This window comes from Lupinus angustifolius, chromosome LG16, assembly GCF_001865875.1.
Source record: "Lupinus angustifolius cultivar Tanjil chromosome LG16, LupAngTanjil_v1.0, whole genome shotgun sequence".
In the NCBI taxonomy this organism is placed as follows: Eukaryota; Viridiplantae; Streptophyta; class Magnoliopsida; order Fabales; family Fabaceae; genus Lupinus; species Lupinus angustifolius.
The window spans coordinates 1,233,499-1,252,980 of NC_032024.1; the positions used below are offsets into that span (position 1 = coordinate 1,233,499).

Sequence of the window (19,482 nt, forward strand, 5' to 3'; positions counted from 1 at the left end):
TTATGATTTGATGAAAAGTGATAATTGCATTACAGAAAGAAGGGCCAACTTAGAAATAGTCCACACGAAGCACAGAGTGAACCATGAAAATGGCTATGAGCCTATAAGGCTATAACCATTTACCAGGTGCAATGAGGCTTGCATGTGGTACTTTTTTGTTTTTTATTTACATTAATCTAAATACTTAACAAGTAATATAAGTTCGGAGTGTAATAATATTTATGCACTGATAATGTAAAGATTTATACATAATTATTATATTATTTATCATTCATTTGAATTAATTTTTTGAATTGATAATTAAATATGAATGATAAAAATCGGTACATTCATTTTTTTCTTATAGTGTTTTCTTCTAGAATAAACCATCATATCTGAGGATACTATAAGAGCCATTGTCTCATGTGGTTCCAGCCGAGGAAGACCATGACCATAACAAAGTTTTTAAGAAAACTATATTTTCAAAGATCCGAACTCAAATTTTGTTGTTAAACTAGAATAGCATTATGCTAACTCATCTACATGTAAAATTTTGGGTTTCTAAAGTCTTATTTAATTATATAAGATTAAATTTTCTTTTTGATGCCATACATTATTATGTGCATTTTTCATCTCTTATCTTGTAGTGATTCTAAATTACTCTTCCATTATAGTTGTGGTAATTACTTCCAAATTTCAAATGATTATCGTTGAGGAAAGGAACCTTTTTTCGTAAATCGACAAAATAATCGTTAAGCTCTAGTAATTTATGATGAAAAATAATGAAATTATTCACTAGTAAGTTGATTATTTAATATTTTTCTTCACAACATTAACTTTATGGAAATGGGCTCCATACTCATAAATTTACCCGTCCTATAATAGTTAGGCATTATCCAGGTTTACATCTGTTGTTCCATAAAAGTGTGTTATTTATTTTGATTGACTGAAAAAATATATTTAAATTAAAAATTTATTAGTAAATTGTTTTTCTGACTAATCAAAAGAAGTGATACATTTTTTAGGACAGAAGATGTACTCCAATCTATCAGCTATCACTATTTCAACTACTTTGGTCACCATCTCAAATTTAATTTTAACTTATGGAGGTGGTAGCTATTTTACCCATTCATGTTACCAAATCAATTCATATGAAACCTAACACTTACAAATTTCCACTGCTTCCCCTATTTGGTCTTATTCCTTAGCTTTATTTTATCTGAACTTCATTGCCAAAATTAAATAGAAAAGGGTGAAAAAGAAAAATACAAAATATCCCATAGCGTCAATCGCGGAGTAACAAAAGGCTAATTGATTTGTATGAACATTTTTTTCATATGATTTTGCCTCCCAAACTAATCAATAACCACATGGCACTGAAAATGGTAGAGTCACTAGATCCTTCTCTCTCTTCATCTACTTTTATAGGTAATGGTGACTAGGGTTAATCTACTCTACAAAACTCATTTAGCTAATTTTTTACTATTATCAATTGAGTTAAACTCAGAACTTCGAGAATCCAGTATTGGAATATGAGGAAGAGATTTCTTTTCATTTATATAATCACATTCATTAAAATTTGATCGATATCACGTGTCCTAATCTCAAGTAGTATTGAACTCTTTTTAATACCTATTAATGATGTATACCAAACATGTTAATTTCTTTTAGAGATATTACTATTAGAAAATATCAATTTCACTTTTATTCAAAACTCTCATTATTTTTTATTAATATTTATCAATGTATATAAAAAAAATTTCTCGATAATAATAAATGTATTTCTTATTTTTATTTAGATCTTACAATCCCCTCCATACTTTTATATTGCGTAATAATAAATGATTTATCTCTTCGCCTCTTTCACCATTTGGACCTGCATTTTTCTTATAACAATAATTACATAATGATCTTGTGTAAGTTGTATTCTTAATAAATAAAAATTTCAAATGGTAGAAGAATATTTTTATTTCAATAAAAATACTATAAGAATGTATGAATGAAGATGCCCATCTCTAACCGAAATTGAGAAATGAATCTTTTATAAAATAGTAATTTTTAGGTTTCATACTTTTTCAAATATAAAATCAACACCATAGTGTTCATCTTTCAAATATTCTTGTGTTATAGGAACATTTTGCTTCTTAATCACTTCCAAAAATGGATATCCTAAACAACTTATGATTATGTAAGAATATCTATAATGACTTTTTACATTTGTTTGTTGTCATATGAATGAGTACTATGTTGTTTGTACAAATTTATACTCTCATGTAAGTCTATCCAAGCATACTTTCCCCCCGATGAATATCTCCCAATCCTTCTACAATGCCTAGAATATCCACTCAGCGAATAAGGATAAGGATGGTTGTTTTTTGTTTAAAGTTGATTTTGAGAAAGCTTATGACTCAGTGGATTGGAATTTTCTGAACTTTATGCTTACCCGCTTCGGGTTTTCAGTTAAGTGGAGGAAGTGGATAAATGCTTGCCTTTCCTCGACCTCTATGTCTGTGTTGATTAATGGTAGTCCAGCGGCCCATTTCTCTGTTTCCAAAGGTTTAAGACAGGGTGACCCAATGGCGCCGTTTTTGTTCCTAATGGTGGCGGAAGGTTTTGCAGGGTAGGTTAGAAAAGCAAGGTCTATTGGTGCGCTAGAAGGTTACAAGATTGGTGATGATGGTGTAGAAGTTTGTGATCTTCAGTTTGCTAATGATACTATTATTGTGTGCAAACCGACTCATAAAAATCCTTTTTGCTTGAAAACAATTCTTAGGTGCTTTGAGTTAGCTTCGGGTTTGAAGGTGAACTCCAACAAGAGTTCTCTTTTTGGTTTAAGGTTGTCAGATTCGACTATCTCGGCGGCGGCAAACTTCTTTCTTTGCAAGATTGGCTCCCTACCGTTCTCTTATTTGGGCATTCCTGTCGGGGCAAATCTGAGGAGGATTTCTACTTGCAGTGTATGTGTGACGTTGTATCTAAGAGGCTTGCTTCTTGGAAAGACAAACATATATCCTTTGGAGGTAGACTAATCCTTCTGAATTCTGTTCTAGCTAACATTCCTACTTATATGTTATCTCTTTATAAAACTCCCAAGAAGGTCTTAGCCAAACTTGTTAGCATGCAACGCAACTTTCTGTGGGGGAATAAGAGAGGTGGTAAAGGTATCGCTTGGGTGGCTTGGGATGTGGTTTGCAAACCAAAGGTCCTTGGTGGTCTGGGGGTGAAGGATCTTCTCTGTTTCAATAATGCGTTGTTGGGGAAATGGAGATGGCGTAGGCTTCAAAACATGGAGGCTTTTTGGGTGAAGGTAATTAATTCAAAATATGGTTCTGATTCGTTTCTTCAAAGGAATGACTTGGCTTCGAGATGGTGGAAGGACCTTCAAAAAGTGGGTTCAACCAATGACATCACAGGTGGGTGGTTTGATGAGAATATTTGGAAGGAAATTGGAACCGGTCTTCAAACTCTTTTCTGGCATGACACTTGGGTGGGTAATCAGAGTCTCAAGATGGTTTTTCCTAGATTATTTCGTCTTGCTATTAATCAACAAGCTTGGGTGGGGGATAATGGTTTGTGGAGAGATGATGCATGGCATTGGAATATTCAGTGGCGGAGAAGTTTGTTTGGGAGAGAGGAATCTATGGCTCAAAATTTATATGATTTGATTCATCATTTTTCTTGTAAAAGAGATACTCTTGATATATGGAGATGGGGTCTTGACAACTCAGGTAACTATGTCGTTAAATCTTCCTATTTGGTTCAACTGGACCATCACCATTTAGCTATAGATAAAGAGTTAAAAAAATGTTGGATTAACTGTGTGCCCTCAAATATTTGTTGTTTTGTCTGGAAACTCATAAAAAGAAGACTACCAACTAAGGATGAATTATTTAAGAGGAATGTTATTGTGAGGGTGGATGATTTGGTTTGCACTTTTTGTCATAATCATATCGAATCTATTGACCACCTATTTATATCTTGTGACTTTGTTTCAAGTATTTGGAGAGGTTTTTATTCTTGGTTACAAATCCCTGTGATAAATCCTTCGTCAACTCTAGACTCCTTCAAGCTTCATGAGGCCCTTCGCGGTGGAAGATGTGTAAAAGTGTGGAGAATGCTTTGGTTTGCGGTGGTTTGGTCTGTGTGGCTTATGAGAAATGAAGCGATTTTTTTGGACAAGACTCCAAGTTATGTGCATCTATTTGATCTAATTCATAATATTTAATAATGAGATACATAATAATGTATGAGTTTTATATATTTTCGTTTAAGTTACTTTATTTTTATTTCTTTTTACCTTTGACCAATACAATTTCAACTTGTCCATGCAAAAGGACATGTACCAAAAAAACATGTACCACTCAAATGGCATCCAATTTTATGGTTAGGTAAGATGCACCACCAAGAATATCATTAATTAACTTTTTTTACAATTTTTAAATTTTTTTAAAGTATTCTTGAAATGCATATATACAAAGAAAATAAAATATTAATAAAATATAGATAAATGTATATAATATCAATTACTATATGCAAAATTTGATGCTAAAATAATAGAACTCATTTAGTCTCCCCTCATATTGTGCTGCTTTGAAAGAGAAAATCAACAAAAACTTAATGAAAAAGGGAAATAATAGACAAAAAGAAGCAAGAAACTTCAAACTATACAACTTATTATTCATAGTATAATAAGCAAAAATAATACATGCTCTCATACTTCATGTGGTAACTCCAAATCATGACATAGACAATATGTAATTTCAGAAACAATACTTAATAGAATTACCAATAAGTTTATAGTAAAATCCTTCCATAAATTAATCACTATCCTTGATCTTTATGTTTTTTTAATCTAGAGCACAATAAAACGTTGAACACACACATGCAATACTCATAATTAAAGTGAATATAATTCTTCACTTAGGTAATGATTAAAGTTCATGGCTGGAACTCTTGTTCATCTTCAAACTCCTCCTGGTTCTGGTATCCATTGTTGTTGCCATAGTAGTTGTTACCTCTATTGTTGTACCAGTTATTATGAGTGTTCACTCCTCTAGACGAATCACCATAGATTGTTGGATTGTACTTCTCATAGTTAAGATCATAATAATATTTTCCACCCTCCAAAAACCTTGTATCACTCATCCCTTGTTTCTCACCATTGTACATGTTATTATTGTCAGCATTGTTGTTATTATAGTAATGCTTCTTGTAGTTGTGCTGGTTTTCCATTGAGTTGTATTCTCCTTCTGTGTACTTTGTGTCACTCAACTCATTTTGGTTTCCATCATAAGCATCCTTGTTATAATAATTGTTGTTGTTGTTGTTGCTGTTTCTGTAATTACCAGTGAGCTTTGTGTTGCTGAGTTCTTCATTTTGGTTGGTGTTAAATGCATCATTGTTGTTATAGTTGTGGTTGTATTTATTAGGGTACTTGCTAGTGTGCTGAAACTCAGTCTCATATGGCTCATAACTGGAGGTAGTGGAAGGGTTTTGAGTAGATTCATGGCCATATAGGCCATAGCTGTTTTCAGTTTCTGGAATGAACACTGGTTGTTGTTGTTGTTGTTGTTGTTCTGGCTTGTTTTCTGGTTCTTCTTTTTTGGGTAGTTCTGTCTCTTTGATATTGTTGTTGGAATGAGGGACTTTGCTGAAGAAATGACTCTCTCTTGCAATAATTTGAAGAGGGAACAAAAGGGTTGCTAAGAAAAGGAAAGAAATGTAGATTGAGAAAGGAGCCATAGAGGACATTATTATGGTTTTGGTGTAGTGTATAGTGTATAGTGTGATGAGAAGTGTGGTTACCTAAGTGTCTTTATATACAAGACTTTAAGCCTTCCCTTTAATTTCTTCATTCAATTTTGTCCACACATTAGGTGCAATTGGGAGAAGCTTATGATGAATGTGGTCCTTTACATGTCGGGATCACCTGTTTCGGGTTGTTCTATTCTATGTATCAAGCTAATCAAAATGTGATATTTTATTTTTAGAATTTTCCTTTTATTTATGTGGCAAAATGTGATAGGTTTGGGACAGAAAATAAAACACAGTTTGAGACTAATAATCTTTCTCGATCTGTTTACTAAACTTTTACCTAATTCGTAGAGATTTTATGGTATACATCGAAAAAGATGTTATTTAGCGAAAACGAAAATGTCTTTACTAAACCAAAATTTACCAACAAATGAAAAATAACATATTATTTTATTTTTATTTTAAAAAATGATATATTAATTTTCATATGTCTATATTTAAGTAATGAGACATAAAATAATACATAAATTAGGGACAAAAGATCAGTATTTATTTCAAGAAGTCATCATATACTAGACTATATCTTAAAGGTAAACAAAGTACTCTCCAAAAACAAACTCCTCTCAATCACATTATATAATGAAAACAAGTATTAATCCTGATAATATAATAGTTTTATATATTATCAGTTTATCATTTATTATTCATTTTCAATTGACTCTTCAAAAAAAATAATATGAATGAATAACAAATAATATATCAATTACATATTTTTATATTGACAATACATAAATATCACACTATTATATAATATATCATCATGATTAAGAAATCTGCTTGTATCTTTATTATGGAAACCAAAATCATTATCGTCTACTCATATTTTTCAGCTTTCTCTTAGCTGTATCCAAATAGTGGCAAATATTTAATTAGCACCTTTCATATTACGTTTATTATAAGCAACTTCTTAATTAATTAGTAGTTGCACCATATATTATGGCTCAACCATCCCTTAAGTGTTCATGGTGTAGTTTTCATATTGTTGGATTGCAGCAAAAAAGTTTGTTTTTTCCTCATCAATTTTTCATTAATATCCACCGGCCCATAATCTATTATACTATTAATTGTGCAATCAAATGTCAATAAATTGGTAAAGTTATAGGATCCAAATGCATCCACTCAAAGATCTATGGCTTGTAGATAATTTTTATTTGGGCTGTTATGTTTTTAAGCTTATTCAAATAAGTTAATCAAGAATTTTATGATTATACACTTATTTAAAAAACAATACGGAAAAAGCCCATTGAATAAAGAAACACTTGATTAAGATATTTATGAGAACATGTCCAAAGTGGAGTTAATCAAATTAAAGGTTTGGTATGCTAGACTTGTAACAGAGTAATGTTTTTTTAGGTAAGGAACTAATTTTTTTTTACGTGTATGATTATCTTTCTCAATAAGTTTTTTTATTGGAAATCAAACTTTTAATATTTTGGTCATCCTAAAAATCTAACAAAACCTTATACTACTAGATCAACGCCTTATTAGTTGACATAGACTAAGGTTTAATAGATGTCATAGAAAACCCGAAGTTGATTACATTTTACTCCCAAAAATAATAAAAATAGTAGTTGTAAAATTAATCATAGCATGACCTTAAATGGTTAGATATATGATTATAGTTGTCAGAAAATAGAAATATGCAAGAGAGAGGGAATGATGATGGTGGGACTAGGTGCACAAAGCATGTGCCCTCTATGCCTTGTCTAAGATTATGAGATGTATCTTCTAATCTAACTTATTTGCTACTTTAGGGTAAGAATGATGATTACCCTTATCATTATGCCTTGTAACTAGGATTGTTTAGTGTGGATTAAGAATGGTGAAAACATTACTAAATTTATAATAATTATATTTAGTTTATCAAAACTGTTGTTTATTAAAGAAAATAAATCATTGCTCTACTCACTCAAATTGTTTGAGTAAATAAGAATATTTTGGTAACACATTCACTTATTATACATAAAACTTTGGATAATATACTCACAATACATAAATATACTAAATGGTGTGAATAATATGTGAATGTGTTAAATATTTATACTTAAAGTTAATATTACACTTGGATTAGAATCTATTTTTTATGAGTGAATACCCATTTTAGTCCCTCATATTTTTCAATCTTACCAGTTTAGTCATTCAAAAAAAGAAAAGACTTAAAAATCGTCCAAAAAAATTCAAATGTTGTAAAACATACTAAAAAAACTAACTTGACCCGCATTTGAAATTTTTGGGACCATTTTAAGTCTTTTATTTTTTAAAGAACTAAACTGGTAAGATCGAAAAATATGAGAGACTAAAATTGATATTTACTCTTTTTTTATTTTGTTGAATTTGGTGATTAGGTTGATTGAGTTACTCAACTTTAACTCATTGCCATGCATGACAACTACAACTACTTTAGGTGACCCATGTGAAATAATGAGGGATGGTGATGCTACTAAATTCTCTTTATGTAACTCATAAAATGAGCAGGTAAGTTCTGAATCAACAACTAACTGAATTAGTTGCATTAGCCAGAAAACTAGAATGAAAAATCTGACTAGGTTGCTCACATGTTTGGTTGGAAAATCTTTTACAACACAGCAAATAAATAAAATTATGCAGCAACTTTGATTGAGTATGTGCACAACTCTTTAAGGCATATATTTAAACACTTTATTTTAGCTTTAGTACTTTTACTAACCCAATGAGTAAAAATGATTTTTTGTATGATAAAACCAACAAGCACTAACACAGTTGAGTTAATTATCTCAATGATGTTTTAATTTCTTCATCTATAAGAACCTTTAATGGTAAACACATCTATGATTATTTGATATTTTGCCCTTTGAGCAATTAATTGTCCTAATTTGAGTATGTAATAGGTAAAATACAAAAATTTCATGTCTGATTTTTTCTTTGATATTTTATTTTGTTAAGATATTGCATTTCCTTAAGTTGTTTTATAAACTATGTACATGAAATTAGGATAGGCATCATAAGGCAGGGACATGCAGAGAAAGAGGGTATATGATAACAGTATCAAAAGGAGAAAATTAAGACAAAGAAGCTTCATTGTCATTATGTCACTACCCCACCACAAAAGAAGCAGAAGAAGGTGCCCATAAAGAAAGGGCATTGACAATTGAAATATAAACGACTCTTTTATAAAGAACTAATCATTTTTAGGTGTGAACAACCTATTTAATAGTTCAAGTATTAAGGCGAATACATATCATTTTACACCCGATTTTAGAGGACAACTAATTTTGACATCTTCTCTTACAATAAATCAAATTATGTATATTTCCAAAAGACTAAGCTAAAAATCAAAGTACAACTAAAATTGTCTATTTTCAAAATAATTTTTTGTTTTATAGGGGTCAGATTTGGTCCTATAATATGAACTGTCATTGTTGTTGGATGAACTGAAATTGATTGCGCGATTAGCGGAACTATAAGCTTATACTTTCCTAAAGGAAACAAATAAAAATGGAGGCATATTAGTCAATGAGGAACACGTTCTATTTCAAAGACTTATGCACAAGACACAAGAAAAAATGGATTATCTTTTTCCACCTTATAATCGTACTGAAGACTTAGAACTCATGTGACAAATACTTTTGTCCTAAACTCATTTCTCAGCAAATCAAATCAAACACACCTTGGTGTTCATTATGTTTATGTTTGGATGGTAGAAATGTATGAAATGATAGCATGTTGCGCTGTTTTTTTTTATCCTTTAACCATTAATTCGTATTACTTGATTAAACATTACCGATAAATAATGCAATGATAATGTATAAAATTCATATAATACAAAATGTATAAAGTTAAACCTCATATATAGAAAGACATTATTGTCAGCCATCATCATATATTTTATTTATAGGACTTTAACGTAGCAATAGTTGCTTGTTGCATGCAGATTCAGTGTTATGTTGGTGATCCTCAATGACCATAGAAAAAATAACTGGTTTACCAATCCATAACATAAGATCATAGAAGGTTTATCAATCTAAATAGTGAAATGGATTCCAAATCATAACCGACAACAACAAAAGATTGGGTACAAGAAATGGTATAAGGGGGTTAACATTAGTACCAAGATGTTTTTTCCTAGCTAGTCTCTTCCTAACATAAGCCTTCCTTTGTTCATGTCCCCATTGTGCTTCTTCCACTCCTTTGGCAAGAATCAATGGTGGGGGTTGTTGGTATGGGCATTTGGACCTCCAAGAAGTTTGAGGAATACCCATTGTGAAGACCCTTTTGATGAAAAATGAGTAGGACCATGTCTTAAGAAGAGAGGGTTTATTGGAGCATAGGAATGGTGGGTAGTCCCATTTGAGGTAACAGGGTATTTGGGTGGCTATGAAGAATTGAGAGTGGAGGGTTGGTGTGGTTGTAGGGTTGGTTAAGATGTGGGTTAAGGCTTGGAGTCTTTGTTCCCAACTTGTGTTTTCCATTGCTGAGAGAGTGAGACCAAGGATGAGGCTAGGATTTGGAATATCAGATAAGGTTTTATGATTTCAGGATAAGGTTTGGAATTGAGTGTTACATCAAAATGTGGAGGATTTTAGGACTCTTTATTCTTGTACATTTTTATTCCTATTTTATAATTATTTATCATACACTCTTTGCATTTCTAAAGCAAAAGATTTTTAATAGTTATCACCCAACTTGGAATTAGTCTCACAGTTATGTATATGAGATACCTAATTAAAGACAAAAATAAATAAATTAACTGAATAGGTGTAAAATGATGTGAGAAAATTGCAAGTTTCAATTTTCTTACCATTAAAGTTGATTACATTTTTATTCATTCAATCCATTCCTAATTAAACAAGATAATCTAAGTACTCAAGATTTCTAAGTAATTCTCTTTTGTTTTTCAAAATTTTGCAATCTCATTGTAATATGAAGTATGAGGTATGTGCACTTACACATTCATACATCATATACACAAAAAATTATGTAACCCATAAAAACACCAATAAAACAGTAGAGAATTTATGGATTAAATATTATATTATTTTCTTGGGAAAATTTCTCAACACATTTAAAAAAATATATAATAAATTGAACCCTAATTTAGAACATGCTATTTTTGTTAATTAGTACGCACTGAATTTTACACAAATATCAAAATACCAATGGGTGTCTAACAGTAACAGTGCCGGGTAGCTTAATTCTTGAAAAAAAACTCTTTTTCCCTTTCCATTTCTAGTTTTATAAAACACGTCAGTGAGTGTTAAGGGTTAGTACTTAGTAGCATGTAATTATAACATTCTGAGAGACATGCACATGCCAGAAAAATGTTGAAAACTGCAACATTAAAAATCTTGTGTCAAAATTCACACCAAGACAAATATTCTTGGCTACTTTCTAGTATACAAAATGGAACCTATATCTGTGCCCACCAACAGTGAGATTGAGAAACGTATCACATGTTCTTCAAGCACAAATGTTGAAAAATACTTGTCAGTATAATGGATTTTTCCTATGGAAAGAAAATCTTCTTGCCTACCCAGCAATTATGATGAGAGCAACATCCAAGCACTCAATAGTGGAAAGGTGATTAGAGCAGAAGCCTGAAATTATGTACTTTTGATCAAGTAATGAAATCAAATGTTCTGTCAAAATCCTAGAATTTATTCATCTAAGACTCTAAGATTGGAAACATAAACTGAAAGCTTACCAGGAAGAAAACTAACTCGTCATTTGCAAGAGATGCAGTCAGTTCATTTTTCTTCATCAAATCTTTGACGAAACCTTGAAGCTACATTATCAATAATCGAATAAAAGGATCATTTTCGTTAACAAATTTCTATCAAATATTGACTAAACTGATATGTATTCATGCAGACCTGATGGTGATACTTTTTGGTCATTGAAGAGCATCTCTTCAACAGATCCATAGACCATGAGATGAGTGAACTGACTGTAGTCCTTTCACCAAATATGTATGACTCCACTGCCCGAAGATCATCAAGAACGCTGTTGATAAACTATGGAACAAATATAACGTGACAGAAAAGAAATCATGAGTCATTGTTGATACATTATTGTGCTCGTTGAATTGAAGCCTGAGCATTTCTCACATATCTTTAAAAAGAAATATCACAATGGATGGGTTTGCTTATGCCATAGCAGACTAGATTAAGTATAACTAATCTTTGCATAAACAAATTAGTCTGAAAGCTCAAAATAGTTATCTGAAACACACAATTACCTTCAAGAATGTGCATCTTGAATAGCCTGCTCTTTGAGCCTTTAGAGTCCTCATCTTTGCACATATACAAACACACACGCATTAACAAAAATAATTTAAATGAGAAGCTCAATAAGCACATGAACAGAACTTGTTAATGTTTCCAAAAATTTATAAAATGAAAAAAATGATATTTTCTACCTTGGTAATGTGAAGAGCCTGCTCAAGATGCTGAACTTGAATCCACTGTTCAGTCACAATGCCATTCATCTGAAGGGAAAAGATGAATAACATCAACTAATACAAGGATCTAAGTCTCTAATTAATGTGTAGGAAAAAAATGATAAATTGCATATAAGGTAAGCCATAAGCTACATCAAAATGTGCATTTATGCTGGCTGAAACCATTGTAAACTACACAATGTCACACATTACTTTAAAATGGACTATATATATTCCTAGACAGACTTTCTTGTCACATGGATGTTTATGTCTCCCATTAGATGTGTGATCTGTGATGCTCATCAGTGCTACTCTGAAGAACTTGCTAGTTGGCAGTCCACTAGGCCAAGATGGAAAAGTCTCTTTGTCACTATGAAGCAACCTTACCGTTATGCCGTAGCTCACCTTCTGAAAGGAAATTAATAAAATAAAATAATAGCACAGACAACAAACAAACCTTTTCAACTCTTGAAGTAATCTCTTCCAGTTTCTCTTCAGTGTCTTGTGCTTTAGATTTCAAAATATGGAGATCAAAGTTATTCCTTCTCAAGGTAGACCAAAGAAGTTGCACCTATGCATTTCCAAACCTATTTCTCAAATCAGTTGAACTTTCAATTAAATCCATAAAATAACAACAACAACATCAATCAAACATTAGTCCCACTAGGTGAGGTCGGCTGCCCCAGGGGATCAAAGTAATAGGGCTGCCCCAGGGGCTTTGGGTTGAGGAGAAAACAGACCTCTTCCTCTTGAGCTTTAAATCGTTCCTCGACATTCAATGAATCAGCCTGCAAGATAGATCAAGCAATCAATATGTGGCTCTCAAACATAAAAACTATACTGAAGGCATATATCGGATGCAAGATCAGATATTCCTAATCATCTAAAAAAATAATACAACAAGTCAACAACCAAGCCCCCTCCACTACGTACGAGAAACTACATGGATCAAACATTATCATGATCTTGTTTTAAATCATGTCTATAGGTAAACGGTAAACCATTTACATCTAAATCCCGAATAGTTTCACCTATAGTTCTTCTTAGCCTCTCCTCGACTAGTGATGATTGGGCCCCTCTCCACCTGACCTACCTCTTTACCGAGCCCTCTTCACACACGCACGGACCACCTAAGACAATTGTGTACAATATTTTCTACAATAAATGTTATCTCAAATCTCTCAAATGCTATCATGTACATTGTGAACAGGAATATTCTCAAATTTGTTGCCTTGAATTTATTCTATTGTTGGCTTAGTCACATTATATTGAATCAAAAAAAGTCAAATGAAGTAACTCAAAGACAGAATTGGAACTTCTGAAAGAGCAACCTTCAATGTAGAAAGAGTAGATTGGAGATGGTAGATATTTTCAGACATTTCATTCATTCGCCTCTCACACTCTTCCAGATATTGCTCTCTTTCCTTTAATTTTCCATTGTTTTCTTCAAGAACCAATTCTGCAATCAAATTATTCCACAAAACGAGATGCAATTAGGTTTCTGAACATAAAATGGATACAGATAACATAAACAAGTTTATGACAGATTCTAAAATTCAATAAATAAAAAATGAATGAATGAGTGATGAGTGTTAATACCTAAATGAGCGATTTTGAGGTTGATTTGGTGAATTTCAGAGGTGAAGTGATTGAGTGATTGAGGTGAAACTGAAAGCGAAATTAAGAATAAGAAGACGGAAATGGAAGGAAGAAGATACACTGCCATCGCCGTCTTCATCGTAGTAGTGCTTCGCTACTCGGTCACAAAGAAGAAGAAAACATAGTAATATAACTTTATATCAATAATATTACACTTAATATCTAATAGTGTAAGCTTGCTTGATACTAGCATGAACAAAATAATGTTCGAGAAATGACATTTATTGAAAGAGATAATAACGACAAAAGAAATTAGATCATTATAAAAAAGGTGAGGATAACTTTTGTATTACAAAAAAAATATTACACTTAAAAATGAATAGGCGTACATAAAAGAGTGGATATATTAAGATAAAATTTCTTACAAAAGTATTTTTGTTTTAGGATGTAAAGATTAAAAATCATGGATGAATGGGGTCTATTATATCGAAAGTGCCTAATATCTCATAAAAAAATCATGCCAATAATTTCTTCTTATGATTCAAAATCTCACCTTAATAAATTGTTCATTTTCTTGACTACTTCTTTTTTTTGTTTCCTACAAGTATTCTCACATTGAAGACAATCTTGTCCGAACTAAAAACATACACAGGTACGTAGGAATAAATCTTGTCCAAGACTTCCCGAGTACTTCTGTGACCTACTAAAAATTACCAAATCCCTTGTCACTACCCCAAATCCTAGTTGTTTTGTTTCTGTTTTTTAATTATTACCTTTTTATACAAAAAAACACTAATCTTTTTTTGTTGCAAATAATCAAAGTAAATTTTGTTTCTACCATCAAAATATTATTTTCCCCTATGACAAAGATCATACCCGTAAATGCTTAACAAACATATTTATCTACTAATTGAACCTTGTTGATAAATTATTACTTCCACATGTACTGAAAATTTGATAGATAGCTTAAACTTTGCCTATGCAATATTTATTCACGAATATATACATACTGCTAAAATAATACAGGCACAATGATCAAAGATAGAATTCAATTTGTTAAAGCAAAAGCTTCGTAAATTGTATGAAAATTTTGGAATATCAATCTTCATTTTTGTGAACAAATAAGGATAGAGTAAATTACACTGACATCTTCTAAGTTTTAGTGAAATTACACAGATCATCTTTCCATTTTTTTGCACCTACAAGAAAACCCATGAAATTACACTGACATCTTTTAGTGTTTATTTTAAAATATCACCTTAATTTATAAGTATAGGTCTATACTTTTAAAAAGTTGTGTTCACATCATTATTGTAAAATAAATCAATTTGTATTACTATAATAACGATAATAAGTACTCTTTCCAAAGACAAACTTATGCATAACTTTGGGATAAACTATATTCGTACTAACCAAATTATTTTTTATGTACACTATCATGATCAACCCAAACAACAACCTCTTAAGTTAAAATTGAAGTAAAATTATAAATGAATTATCCCTTTTTAGGTTGAATTCACTCATTTTTTTAATGGGTATGATTTTTAAAGTATATCTCGACAGCGTGTAATCATCAAAACTATTGAATATAATAGAATGATTTAAGTCATTTCACATTATTCATCATTCATGAAATTATATTAAAATTTGATTTAGATATATCTACATTAAACTTTAAGGTGGAAGCTTACCTAAACTTACATATTAGATTAATTTCTCATTCGATTATAAGGTGGTCTAATGTTAAAGATTAAGAACGTAAAGAATGAAGTGCATGAGATTATGAGTTCGAGTCCTATCATCAACAAAAAAATTATAAACTAGTTTACGGTTAGCGTGAAAAAGGTTAAGTGTGGAATTTCATTTACAACAAAATATTAATATACTAACAATTGCCGATATAAAAAAAGAAAAATTTAGCCTCTCATTTTTTCAATATTAGAAAATAAATGAAATTGAAAATATAAAAAACAAAATATTATTAGTTTAATATAAGCTTAAACTCTATTAGGGCTAAATGGTGATGTGAATGGTAATAAGTAAGAGGCTATTGAATTGTATTTGCTGCAACATTCACGTTTTGGTGCCACATTCTTCCTCTTCCTCAATTAACCATTCTACTCCTCAAACCTGCTTCTGCACAATAATGTTTCATGTATGTTCACTTTTTTCCACTCTCACGCAACGTTAATTTAGTTGCCTATACTTTTTTTTTCAAACTTCATTTTGCACTATACTTGTTTGATGAAATGCCTCACCCATCTTTATGCATTAAACAAACTCTAACCTTTTTGGTGTAGTTTGGTCATGTTAACCACTCATCATGGTTTTGTTTGCTGTTATTGCCTATTGCTTGGAGATGATGCCTCTTGAGAAGAACTAGTAGTATTTTAAGTTTTTCAGAAACTGATATCTTCTTTTGTTGGCGACCCTTTGGCATAAGGAATTGGCATTCCACTCTGATTTATCTGACTTCAGTTGAGAAGACCATTTAAGGGTTAAAGCCCAGCCAAAGCCTATTTCTTTATTTTCAAGATTTGAACCCGAGACGCCTCACCTTACTCAAGAGGAACTAATAAGCTCTTACCACTTGAGCCTACATACATTGATCAAAATTTGATACTTTGAAGTATTACTGTATAAATTGGAGTTATGGGCAGTAAAACTTTGTTTAAGTGGCCTAAACAAGTTACAAGTTCCCTAGTTGAGCAGCTAATACAAGCAGAAAAGGACATAAACAAAGCTGTGCATATATTTGATACAGCAACAGCTGAATACAGCAACGGGTTTCGTCATGATCACAAGACTTTTGGTCTCATGTTCTCTAAGTTAGTCACCGTGAACCAGTTCAGGTCAGCAGAAAGCATGCTAGAGAGAATGAAGCATGAAAATTGTAAGGTTACAGAGGACTTATTTGTAACTATTTGCAGAGCTTATGGACGTGTTCATAGGCCACTCGATGCCATGAGAGTTTTTCACAAGATGGAAGATTTTCAGTTAAAGCCCACTCAAAAATCTTATGTTGCAATACTTGATATTCTTGTTGAGGAAAACCATGTAAAGAGGGCTCTTGCTTTTTATAAGGATATGAGAGGAATGGGTATCCCACCTAGTGTTGTTTCACTTAACATTTTGATCAAAGCTCTCCTCAAGAACAATGAAACTGTGGAAACTGCTTTTCGTATATTTCGTGAGATGCCTAACCGTGGATGTGAGCCAGATTCATATACATACGGTACATTGGTGAATGGGTTGTGTAAACTCGGTAAAATCAGTCAGGCAAAGGAACTATTCAAAGAGATGGAACAGAAAGGGCATTCACCCTCTGTTGTTACCTATACTACTTTGATACATGCCATGTGTCAGTCTAATAATTTGGACGAAGCTATAAGTTTGCTTGAAGAGATGACAAAAAATGGCATTCAGCCAAATGTGTTTACTTATAGTTCTCTAATGGATGGTTTATGCAAAGATGGGCATTCATCAGAAGCAATGGAACTGTTAGAAGTAATGGTTAGAAAACGTCTTTCGCCCAACATGGTCACTTATGGTACTTTAATTAATGGACTGTGCAAAGAAGGAAAGGTCAGAGAAGCTGTGGAGATTCTTGACAGGATGAGGCTTCAAGGCTTGAAACCAAATGCCGGGTTGTATGGGAAAATCATAAATGGTTTCTGTGCTGCATGCAGCTATCAAGAAGCTGCAAACTTCATTGATGAGATGGTGCTTGGTGGTATCTCACCAAATCGAGCAACTTGGAGCCTTCATGTTAGAATGCATAATAAGGTCGTCCAAGGGCTATGTAATAACGATCCATCTCGTGCATTTCAGATGTACCTTAGCATGCGTCATCGGGGCATCTCTATTGAAGATGATACTTTTGACTGTTTAATCAGATGTTTTTGCAAGAAGGGTGACCTTAACAAAGCTGCTCGGATTCTTCATGAGATGGTCTTAGATGGCTGCACTCCAGATGAAGGAACATGGGATGCATTAATGGGTGGACTTTGGGATAGGAAAAAAGTGAGAGAAGCCACTGAGATACTGCTGGCTGAGCTTCAGCATAAAATTGTTGAAGCTGCTAGTTGAAGTTTACTGATGCAGAGATATGAGTTGATTCTGACTAAAACCTCTTGCCATATTACTTTGATGAGTGATGCCAACAACACTCTTAATTGCCTTTTTGTACTCCTTATTAATGGGTCCTAATTAACCACTCATAATTGAATAAAAATAAAAAAGTTACTGTTTAACAAAGAGTGTGACAAGTTGTTTGAGGTGACAATTTTTATTTTGGCCATTTTGAAGTGACCTCAAGCAATCAACTCTCATCATAAACTTGGGATAAGATCTTGCTTGCACAATAAGGATAGCTTGTAAGTAATAGCTAATAGTCATTGATTGATAGATTAGTATTTTTAGTGCGAGTTATCCAGGTTTGAATACATTGCATGAAGTTTGTTCAGAGGCACAAACTCCATGGTCACTTATGGTACTTTAATTAATGTAAAGCAAGAATGCATGGTCAAAAATGTTGGACACCATTGTAGTTTTGTTGCTGTAATAAGACTGTTTTCAACATAAAATGTCTAGGTGTAAGAAATGCATGTCATTACAAAATAATAAAATCAAATGCTTATAAAAATAATAAAATGCAGGCCTATTTTAGACCAACTTTCAAAGGATTATGATAAGATCATTTTCTTTCTTAACAAATGTTCTTATCCCAAACCCAATATAACAGGTCCTTTTAAGTCCTAAGTCATTACACAAATTTCAGCTCAAGGTGATTTTGCCAAATAACTCTAATTCAATTAACTAGCTACTTGACTATAAGCTACTTTTGCAATCAACATCCACAACTTTATATAGCCACAGGGTGTATTCCATCATGGGTTTTATTCACTGATTAACAATTTCTCTTTTAACTATAAGCTATTTTGCCATCAACATACACAACTATTTCTAATTTTGATGTCATGCAAGCATCATATGTATTATGCAATTAGATGTGAGCCATTGGTAACTTTGTACCTTAAATCTGATGCCATTCAATCTCTTTTTGTGTCTGCTAATACATATAACACCTATATATATATGAAACCAACACATATACTGCAATAATAACAACTTAGATATTACATCATCAAGATGGTATCATCTAAATAAGCACAATTATTCTCATATTCTTATACATACTATTATTCTGGCAGAGTACAAATAGGAACTTATAATCCCACAATAGTGCTCACAGCAGCAACTCACATAGTTACAGTTTGGATAAGTAGAAAGTTCAGTGACACCATCCGGCCATCCACTACAACCAGAACAGGGATTCTGAGCATCATCGCTAACCATCATCTTCCACCGTGTTCACCCGTTCACATTCATCAATCCATTCACTGTATCTGCATAATTGCAAATAAGGTCAAAGGAGTAGTATGAGAGAGAGAAAGAGAGAGAAGAGGAGGATTGCAACATATATTGAACTTACATGTCTATTGCCTCGGATAAAGCTGCAAGTAGAAGAAAAAATAAGTTAATTTATCTACTACTAAAAGTCTACATTTGCAATGCATATGCTATCACCATCATCACAGATTTATTAAATTGTGAATAACAGACTTCACAGATCACTTCAATCCATAGCAAAATACTTCGGTTTCAATCTGAAT

General features: G+C 32.2%; 5 protein-coding genes across 7 annotated transcripts in view; 2 read left to right on the forward strand and 3 right to left on the reverse strand.

Moving 5' to 3' along the window:
* On the forward strand, positions 2,484-4,204 carry LOC109329188. Its single transcript, XM_019562860.1, has 3 exons — positions 2,484-2,599; positions 2,767-3,707; positions 4,038-4,204. Exons 1-3 carry the CDS (start codon positions 2,484-2,486, stop codon positions 4,202-4,204), a joined length of 1,224 nt encoding a protein of 407 aa, XP_019418405.1.
* LOC109329961 (protein E6-like) lies at positions 4,634-5,777 on the reverse strand. The gene has a single exon (XM_019563887.1). It carries the CDS (start codon positions 5,728-5,730, stop codon positions 4,918-4,920), a length of 813 nt encoding a protein of 270 aa, XP_019419432.1. The 5' UTR covers positions 5,731-5,777; the 3' UTR covers positions 4,634-4,917.
* Positions 11,021-13,974, reverse strand: LOC109329959. Its single transcript, XM_019563886.1, has 9 exons — positions 13,808-13,974; positions 13,540-13,667; positions 12,949-12,996; positions 12,666-12,779; positions 12,188-12,256; positions 12,008-12,061; positions 11,643-11,783; positions 11,474-11,554; positions 11,021-11,366 (listed from the first exon to the last, which is right to left on the reverse strand). The coding sequence occupies exons 1-9, from the start codon at positions 13,944-13,946 to the stop codon at positions 11,310-11,312; spliced, it is 831 nt and encodes a 276-aa protein (XP_019419431.1). The 5' UTR covers positions 13,947-13,974; the 3' UTR covers positions 11,021-11,309.
* Positions 15,863-18,094, forward strand: LOC109328949 (pentatricopeptide repeat-containing protein At5g46100). Its single transcript, XM_019562597.1, has 2 exons — positions 15,863-15,962; positions 16,108-18,094. Exon 2 carries the CDS (start codon positions 16,460-16,462, stop codon positions 17,894-17,896), a length of 1,437 nt encoding a protein of 478 aa, XP_019418142.1. The 5' UTR covers positions 15,863-15,962; positions 16,108-16,459; the 3' UTR covers positions 17,897-18,094.
* Positions 18,902-19,482, reverse strand: part of LOC109328866 (transcription elongation factor 1 homolog) — a 2,288-nt gene continuing 1,707 nt past the window's right edge. For all 3 annotated transcript variants that reach the window (XM_019562487.1, XM_019562488.1, XM_019562489.1), the window contains exons 4-5: positions 19,302-19,323; positions 18,902-19,215 (exon numbers count right to left, since the gene is read on the reverse strand). In XM_019562487.1, coding sequence (XP_019418032.1) covers positions 19,158-19,215; positions 19,302-19,323 — 80 coding nt within the window. In that variant the 3' untranslated portion in view covers positions 18,902-19,157. The remainder of the gene's footprint in view (positions 19,216-19,301; positions 19,324-19,482) is intronic.

Bases quoted from the DNA above. Each gene is read 5' to 3' on its own strand.
- LOC109329188 (XM_019562860.1), top strand. From the start codon at position 2,484: ATGTCTGTGTTGATTAATGGTAGTCCAGCGGCCCATTTCTCTGTTTCC. The intron at 2,600-2,766 runs GTAGGTTAGAAA...GCTTTGAGTTAG, and splicing joins GTGGCGGAAGGTTTTGCAGG to CTTCGGGTTTGAAGGTGAAC. The intron at 3,708-4,037 runs GTAACTATGTCG...CGTCAACTCTAG, and splicing joins ATGGGGTCTTGACAACTCAG to ACTCCTTCAAGCTTCATGAG.
- LOC109329961 (XM_019563887.1), bottom strand. From the start codon at position 5,730: ATGTCCTCTATGGCTCCTTTCTCAATCTACATTTCTTTCCTTTTCTTA.
- LOC109329959 (XM_019563886.1), bottom strand. From the start codon at position 13,946: ATGAAGACGGCGATGGCAGTGTATCTTCTTCCTTCCATTTCCGTCTTC. The intron at 11,555-11,642 runs GTCTGCATGAAT...TTGATAATGTAG, and splicing joins CCAAAAAGTATCACCATCAG to CTTCAAGGTTTCGTCAAAGA. The intron at 11,367-11,473 runs GTAAGCTTTCAG...ACATAATTTCAG, and splicing joins ACGAGTTAGTTTTCTTCCTG to GCTTCTGCTCTAATCACCTT.
- LOC109328949 (XM_019562597.1), top strand. From the start codon at position 16,460: ATGGGCAGTAAAACTTTGTTTAAGTGGCCTAAACAAGTTACAAGTTCC.